General features: G+C 38.8%; 1 protein-coding gene across 6 annotated transcripts in view; it reads left to right on the forward strand.

Annotated features, from left to right (window-relative positions):
- Positions 1 to 8852, forward strand: part of Nr2c2 (nuclear receptor subfamily 2 group C member 2) — a 66852-nt gene that overhangs the window by 12895 nt on the left and 45105 nt on the right. For 3 of the 6 annotated variants that reach the window (XM_029535002.1, XM_029535005.1, XM_021191523.2), the window contains exon 2: positions 1577 to 1660. The exons of 1 other annotated variant lie outside the window; for it this stretch is intronic. In XM_029535002.1, coding sequence (XP_029390862.1) covers positions 1601 to 1660 — 60 coding nt within the window. In that variant the 5' untranslated portion in view covers positions 1577 to 1600. Of the gene's footprint in view, positions 1 to 1576; positions 1661 to 8852 lie in introns of those variants that run through there. 2 more of the 6 variants (XM_029535003.1, XM_029535004.1) reach the window with 2 other exon arrangements.

Below are 8852 nucleotides of genomic sequence, written 5' to 3' on the forward strand. Positions count from 1 at the left end.
TTTTTTTTTTTTTTTTTAGAAACAAAATGTTTTACCTACTTATAAAAAAAGAAAGAAAGGAAGAAAGCAAGTAAGCAAGCAAGCAAGCAGACTGGTAGTATAGCTCACTGGTAGAACATGCTTAGCATGTGATAGGCTCTAGATTTGTTCCTTAGCACCATATACCCTGAAAGAAAAGTAAGAAGACGACTAACCCCTATAGCTCATGCCTGGCCATATTATATGGAGGTGAATCACTGATACCTGTGACCTGGTATCGTGTCCCTGTTGGTGCAGTACCTGTACTTATAGGTCTTTTTATGTTGTCAACCAGTTTCACACTCCATTTACCACTCATCATTTAGGCAGTGAAACAATCTAAATGGAAATTAAAGTAATAGAAGTGGCTACCTAATAATGGGTAGAAGAATACAGAAAATGACCACAGTTAAAAAGCTTGGAGATCTGTGCCTCATAAGTAGGAATGCTATGGTACTTTGTGAAACTATTCATTGTATAATAGTCCAAGCATGCAAATGAACTAATTGTGCATCTGTATATGTTACACATAGATATATTGTACAATAACACTGTACAGTTTTTATGTACAAATTCAAAGATAATTCTGCTAGAACTTGTTTTCCTATTTTGCCTGGGACCTATCCAGATAATGAATTGTCCCAAATAAACCCTGGCTTTTGAAAAGTGTCTAGGGGAATACTCATGGAGCTGTCTTGTTTGTGACCAGAAGAGATGGAGGGTCAGCAGTGAATGTGTTTAAGTGACTCTGACTTAGGAGGCTATCAGGCTTTTTGGTCTTTAGATGATCTTCCTCAAATTTTGCAAAATATTTTTTTTCTATTAGTGGAAAGCTAGGGACACACACACAAACACATACACACACACACACACACACACACACACACACACACACCTTTAATCCCAACATCTGGGAGGCAGAGGCAGGTGTGGATCTCTGTGTTTGAGGGTAATCTGGTTTACATAGCAAGTTCCAAGCCTGCTAGAACTACACAGTGAGACTCTGTCTCAAATATATATTAAAATATATATTAATAAATTGATGAGTACCTTGTCTTGTTAGTATATTCTTTGTCTCTCTTTGTCTTTCAGCCTGTAAATGAGATGTGTAATCTGAGCATGGTTTTGCTTCTCATATTGCCACTAGTAATAAAAGTTTAGTTGCTAGCAATCTAGCAAGCTAGTATTCTGTCCAAAGTTGACCTCACGGTTTTCTCAGATAGCCACCATTTTACTCAGTGTACTGTGACTAGGAGCTATCCAAAAAGGTATGTGAAGTTTCCACCTCTTTGAGAGGTTAAACCAGGAAGATCTTATACGTCCCTTATTCCTCTGCATTTATATCTGCCAAGAGAAATTTAGCAATTTGAAATGTTTCTACAAAAAGTTGGTACATTAATTTTATGGCATACCTAGATATGATTACCCTGCTAGCTTTGTTTCCTATAGAAGGCATGGTCCTTGTAAGATAGTATCAAAGATGAATTCTGATGAGTGATAATTTTCAAGTAGCCTGGTTTTCCACACCTGATAGAAGTTGCTGCATTTTTCCAAACAGGTTCTCTAATGATCTTGCTTCACCATGGCTACAAATATGGAGGGGCTGGTTCAGCACAGAGTGGGGACCCAGCAGGTGGCTGAGGTGAGTGACAGGGGCCAGCACAATAGCTGGCACCCTTGTTTTTGAAAGGGTAGAAATCAGTATGCTCTGTGGTTTTCAAAAAACAGTCCCAAAGAAGTCAGCACATGATTCAAATCCAAAGCAGGATGCTGACACTAAATACAAATGACGAAAGCAGCTGTGAGTAGGTTTTTCTGCATGGGTAGGATGGTTGTGTATAATAAGATGACTTGAAATTTTATCTCAGTCTCAAGTCAACAAATCTGATTCTTATTGTGCAGTACTTTTAATTCTAAGGCTATGTCTTGTTTTTTTATATACTTGTTACTGCACAATGGTAGATCAGATTTTTTAACCACTTGCACTGTCCACAGTACTGAAATACAGGGGTGCTCACCTCACCCAATTAAGGAGTACCAGTAAGTGTAACAGTGTGCACTAGATGGGCCTTCAATGACAAGCATTTATCAGACAGACCTAGGTAAGTATAGTGAGGAATTTTGTGACAGATTCTAGAGGGGTTAACATGAGGAGAAATTTAGGAAAAGGGATCGAGGCATAAAACAGCTTGCTGCCTGTAGGCAGCATGATGTGTAGAGGGGACCAGAACTTGAAAAGTGTCATTACTCTTATCATCACTGATAATATTCAGTAAACCAGACCCTATGCAAGGATAACTCTGATAACCTTTTGAGGTTGGTTACTGTTACCTTTTTATAGATGAGAAATCATGCCAAAAAAACCATGTTGTTAGCCAAGAACTTATTGTAGCAGAAATGGGATTCTGACCGAGGTCTTTGTACTTTTTATAAACTTCTCTGGTTTACACTACATACAACTATGTATTCTACCCTTAGAAGAAATGAAGATTTGCAGTTTTGAATTATATTTCTGAAACAAAGACAATTTTACCAAAGAATGGATATTCAAAGAAAAGACACGTGTAAATGTATGTGTGCTTTGCCTGAATTTGTGTTTGTGCACTATGTGTACAGTGCCTGCAGAGGTCAAAAGAGGTATTGGATCCTCTGGAACTAGTGTTAAAATGGTTACGAACTGCTGTGTGGGTGCTAAGAATTGAATCCCAGTCCTTTGAAAGAGCAGCCAGTGCTTTTAACCATTGAGCCATTTCTCCAGCCCCTAGAAATATATTTTTAAAGAAGTATATTAGAACTATGAAAATGATAAGGCTTAATTGCTTGTATTGCTTTAATTCATGACAGGAATAATTACCCTGATAATAATTTGTTGGTTTTTCAAGTATCCAGTTTTATTTTCACTTAATAAGGATTTCTTGTTGAGGCTGATTTGATAGATATGCACACAGTCCTAAAAGGCCATCATGAATTCTTTAAGAGAAGAAAAGAACATTAATATCAATTTCATGTATACATTCATGGAGTCATACATATAAACTAGCTAAAGTTTATTCCTAGGTACCATTCCTATCCTCACAGTCCCTCTTAGATATGTGGAGAAAGTAAATCTTAACAACCTACATTGCTCTTTTATCATCGGGGCTTATTTCTTTATTGCATAAAACTTATTGTTTCGGTGTAGTGGAATGTTTACAAATTGAGCTGCTCTGAAACAGCTGTCACTACTAGCAAGGACATATCCTCAAAGGGGAGAAAGCAGTCATTCCTCCAGTGTCAGATTTCTGAGTCTTGGATTGTCCAAGTTTTATGACTTAAATTTATTTCTCTGCTCTCTTAGGAACTAGACATATACATTTCATGTCCTTGTCAAAAGTAGTATATATATAATCACATGACTTTAGACCAACATTACTATAGACTTGAAGCAGCAAACATATTAGGCTCCTGAGCCGGGTCTGCTTCACCCTGTCCTTATCCCTATATCTTAATATCTTAATTTGCTTTCTGCTTATAAAAATGTCTTTGCCCTGTTAGTTCTTAACTTATCAAGTGTAAACAATGTCTTTTTTTTTCTTTAAGAACTCTTTCTTTGATATAAAACTATACAGAGTTTTGAGTCTTGTGATTCATTATGGTAACTCTCCATTATATAGACTTTAAAAAATTTTTAAATATATTTTTATGATTATGAGTATTTTGCCTGACATGAGTTCAGATGCCTCATTCCCACATATAAAAAGCAGCAGGATGTGGCAGTGAATATCTATAATTCTAGCAACAGTGAGTTGAAGACAGGGGTATCCTGAGATCTTGCTGGCTAGGCAATCTAGCAGAATCCATGAGCTCTAGGTTTAGTGAAAGGCTATCACAAAAAATAACAAAGACTAATGTGGGTGTCTGGCAGATGATTGAGTTTCTAAGTTATTGGGGATGGGGGCTGTGGTAAAAATACTCTTGACAAAAGCCCCTTAAAGCTGTGTGGTGGTTTGAATGGGAAATGTCCCAATCTACTCATGTATTTGAACTCTTGGTCCCTGGGTGATAGTGGTGCTGGTGAGGTGGTACAATCTTGGAGTAGGCTTTGAGAGTTTGTCTCTTCCATTTCCTGTTCAATCTCAGTGTTTTTAGTTGAAGTTGTGACTTGTCATTTTCTCCTCCAGTACCTGCTCTAACACCTATCCAACTATTATTGAATCTCTCTGGACCCATAAACCAAAGTAAACTCTCTTTTTTAAGTTGTCTTTGTTCATGGTATTTGTCCTAGTTAGGGTTTCTCTTACTGTGATGAAATACCATAAATAAAAAGCAAGCTGGGGAGGAAATGGTTTGTTTGCCTTACCCTTCCAGATCTATCACTAGAGGAAGTCAAACAGGAACTCAACTAAGAAGGGTTGGAATCTTGGGGCCGGAGCTGATCCAGAAGCCATAGAGAGGAGTTGCTAACTGGCTTGCTCAGCCTGTCCTTCTTATAGAACCCAGGACTATCAGACCAGGAATGGCACCACCCACAATAGGCTGGGCCTTCCTCCATTAAACGCTAATTGAGAAAATGCCTACATCTCATGGATCACATACTTCCTATATATAATGGCACAGGATATACATTACCATTCCAAATAGGAAGTGACTCTAAACCAGCTAGGCAAACTTCAGACTCTGCATCTCCATGTCAAAGCCTTTCAGATCTCCAATTCCTCTGAGCTTTGTTTTCTGCAACACATTTCTTTTTCTTGGGCCGGTTTCACTCCTGTTAGCAGCTATTCTCAGCAGGTACTCCACGCCACTGTCCAACATCTTGGGGTCTTCAAGACAATCTAGACTTCACCCTCACAGCTTCACACAATGGCTTCTCTCTGACACATACCTAGCTTCAGCTGCTTTCCTTAGTCTACGAGAGGGATTCCATAATCCCTTTCTTTTACCCTTGACTCTAAAGCCAGAACCACGTAGCTGAAGCTGCCAAGTTTTGCTGCTTACTGGGGCTGGGACACAGCCCTCTTGTTCTATTATATCTTCTAGCTTTCTGTTTTTCATGGTTTGCTTCACAGTATAAGCTTGACTGTCCTGGAACATTCTCTGTAGACCAGGCTGGCATTGAATTCTGAAATCTACCTGTGTCTGCTTTCCCAGTGTTGGGGTTAAAGGTGTGTGCTACTCTACCCAGCCATAGACTTTTCTTACATTCCTTTCACAAACTGGAAGCTTAGCTGGGTTGGATCTTTGTCACCACTCTCTTTTATTCCATTTAACATCAGGCTTTTCTTTAATCTTCTTGAGCATAGGACTTAGCTCCATTCCACTTCCTGGTGCCCCCTTTTTGTCTCAAATTGTACATGATATATATATATATATATATATATATATATATATATATATATATATATATATATTTGTTTGTTTGGCTTACTCCTTTTCATTATAAATTTGCATGAGGGTAAACACTAATAACTACACCACAGAGTTGATACCAAACTGTTTTGAGATTTCCTCTGCCAAATCAATAAATCAGGTTTTCACTCCAGACTCACAACTTTTCAGTTTAGCCTCAGGCAAATTTTTTGGACAAAAAAGAAGAAAGCAACCACATTCTTCACCAAAATATCACAAGAACAGTTTCCATCCCACATATTAATCTTCGTTTCCTCGGAAACCTCTTTAGCCAAGTCCCCCACCAGAGTATTCTGATGCTCAGAACACTTTCAGCATCACCATCTTCCATGTTCTTACTAGTATGACCCACTAAGCAGTGCTTAAAGCATTTCCTAACCCAACGTCCAAATTCCTCCAAACAAAAGCATGGTCAGACCTATGACAGCAATACCCAAGTGCCTGGTACGAATTTGTCATAGGGTTTCTGTTACTGTCATGAAACATGACCAAAAAGCACACTGGGGAGGGAAGGATTTATTCAGCTTATATGTCCACAACACTGTCCATCATTGAAGTCAGGACAGGAACTCAAACAGGACAGGATCCTTGAGGCAGAAGATGAAGAAGAGGCCATGAAGGGATTCTGCTTACTGGCTTGCTCCTTATGGATTGCTCAAGTTGCTTTTATACAGAACCTAGGACCATCAGCCCAGGGATGGCACCATCCACAGTGGACTGTGTCCACCCTCATTTATCACTAATTGAGAATATGTCTTATAGATGGATCTCATGAAGGTATTACTTCAACTGAAGCTTATTTTTCTCTGATGACTCTAGATTGTGTCAAGTTAACACAAAACCAGTCAGTTTAGGAGGAGTCTTAGGGTTTTACTGCTGTGAACAGATACTATGACCAAGGCAAGTCTTTTAAAGGACAACATTTAATTAGGACTGGCATATAGGTTCAGAGATTCAGTCCAATATCATCAAGGCGGGAACATGGCAGTGTCCAGGCAGGCATGGTGGAAGAGGAGCTTAGAGTTCTACGTCTTCATCTGGAGGCTGCTAGCAGAATACTTGCTTCCAGGCAGCTAGGATGAGTATCTTAAAGCCCACACCCACAATGGCACACCAACTCCAACAGGACCACACCTTCTAATAGTGCTACTCCCTGGACCAAACATGTACAAACCATCAAAGGAGGAAAGAAAGGAGGAGAAGCCATTAAGGAAACATGGGATATCAACCCCTGGCTTCTACATGTGCATATAAAAATAGTAACTTTATATTGAGGCACCACTCATTCAAGACTGATACAAAATTAATTTCTTAGGAGGACAAAATAGGTATCAGGCACATATTCTGAATTTCCTAAGTAGCAACTTTTAAACTGTTTAAAACATCCAAAAACAGGCTGGAGAGATGGCTTAGTGGTTAAATGCACTTGCTTCTCTTACAGAGAGAGGATCTGGCTTTGGTTCCCAGTGCCCATATATTGGTTTGAAACCATTCATAACTTCAGCTCTAAGGGATCCTATTCTCATCCCCAAGGGTATCAGTCATGCAGGTAACGTACATAGGCAAAACATAAAAATAAAACTTAAAAATTAAAAAACAATGTAAGTCAATAAAATGGTATCAGTTAAACTAATTATGTAAATTACCTCAGATCACTTTTGTTAATATTTAAGAGAACTCACAATTTCAATAACTTAAACTGTCCACCTACCATGTCGCATCTCTTCCCAGGAAGAAACCTAGTTAGTTCTAAGTAATCCTAGTATGTACCTGTGAGAGATTATGATGTTAACTAGAGCTGAATTTATCAGAAATGTTATCATGAACATTTATCAGGCACTTAAAATTATCATCTATAGCAAGTTTTTATGAGCCTTAAATGAGAAAGACAGTTTTCTACATGTAGGTAAATACTCATACATAAAAATAAAAATTAAAGAAATCTTTTAAAAAGTTAGAGATGCAAGCCAAAAAGATTGCTGTTATTAAAATGCTTGCAGTGAAATCACAAGCACTTGAGTTTGTATGTCCAACATGTGTGTAAAAAGCTGGGCACAGTGTGAATTCTCATAATTTCAGAGGTAGAGAGATGGAGACAGGAGGATCATGGTTGCTTGTTTGCCAGTCTAGATGAATCTGGGGGCACCAGGTTCAGTGAGAGGACCTTGACTCAAAAAATAGGTAGAAAAACCATTGAGTTAGACACCATTGACCTTTGGCTACACATGCACACTACCCCCATATGCCCTATAGGCATACAAGAATTAAAAATGCACAACAACCTCAAATATCCTTTCTATGCTTAAAATCTTAAAGATATTTTCCAGGTTGGAAACCTAAACCTCGGTATACACTTTAAACATGTGAGGACATATATATGCTAATAGCTGCAGAACTGACTATCTCATGAGAACAAAACTGCACTTTGGTGCCTTACCTTAGCTTGATCCTCCAATTAGTTTAAAAAAGAAACCTCTGAATACTGAAGTGAGCGTTGATTTAAACTTACTCTATTGTCCATTAGAAATCTGAAACATTTTCAGTGTGGAAGGTCTTCATTTTTCCTTTAGAGTTTAAGTTATAGGGGCCAAACAATGACGTCTTGAAGTAGCTTCTGATTCACACTTTGGAATTCCTTCAACTTCACCTTCGCTATTGCTTCAGTACCAGTAAGTAAACTTCTCTTTCAGAGCCTCACGGTGAGGATGATTGGATTGGTGCATTGACTGGTGTGAGTCTTACTTGATTGTCACTTCTCGGGTCTCTGATATATATGGAGTATTGGTTTGACTTTGTGGTGTTCTTAGCCAAAGTTTTTCCATCTTTGGCCTTTTGCTTTCTTCACTTTTTAAAACAGAACAATAGGAGATACATTTTGCTGCTGTCCCAATGAAGGGGTAGGTAGGAAGGGGACAGTGAGGGAAGGTAGTGACACTGCAGTAACAGATGTATTAGCAGAATCTAAGTCACCAGCACTGAGATTTTTGTTGTTTCTGCAGGTACACAATGGTGGCAGTCTGAGCTCAAGGCCAAATATTGTCAGTACAAGGATTTTATATAGAGCTTCCTTTTTAGCAGAGGGCCCCTTTTAAACAACTTTGGAAAGGAAATCTGATTGTCTTGAGCATCTTAAAGAAAGGTCATCCTTAAAGGGGTGGATTTGCTTCAGCCTCTATCCTGAGTCTTGTTGAGCACAGTTGTTCTGTTCCTGGCATCCAAAATCCTCAAAAGATGCTACCATATCCTCTTCTGGGTGGCTGGGATTCTATTCTGTCATATGGCTAGGACGCTGAAACTGAACTTGTGGACACCAAATCAAATCAGAGAGAAGTTAGCACCTTTTTTTTTTTTTGGAGACAGGGTAGCCCTGGCTGTCCTGGAACTCATTCTGTAGACCAGGCTGGCCTTGAACTCAGAAATCCACCTGCCTCTGCTTCCCGAGTGCT

This window comes from Mus pahari, chromosome 2 (genome assembly GCF_900095145.1).
Source record: "Mus pahari chromosome 2, PAHARI_EIJ_v1.1, whole genome shotgun sequence".
NCBI lineage: Eukaryota > Metazoa > Chordata > Mammalia > Rodentia > Muridae > Mus > Mus pahari.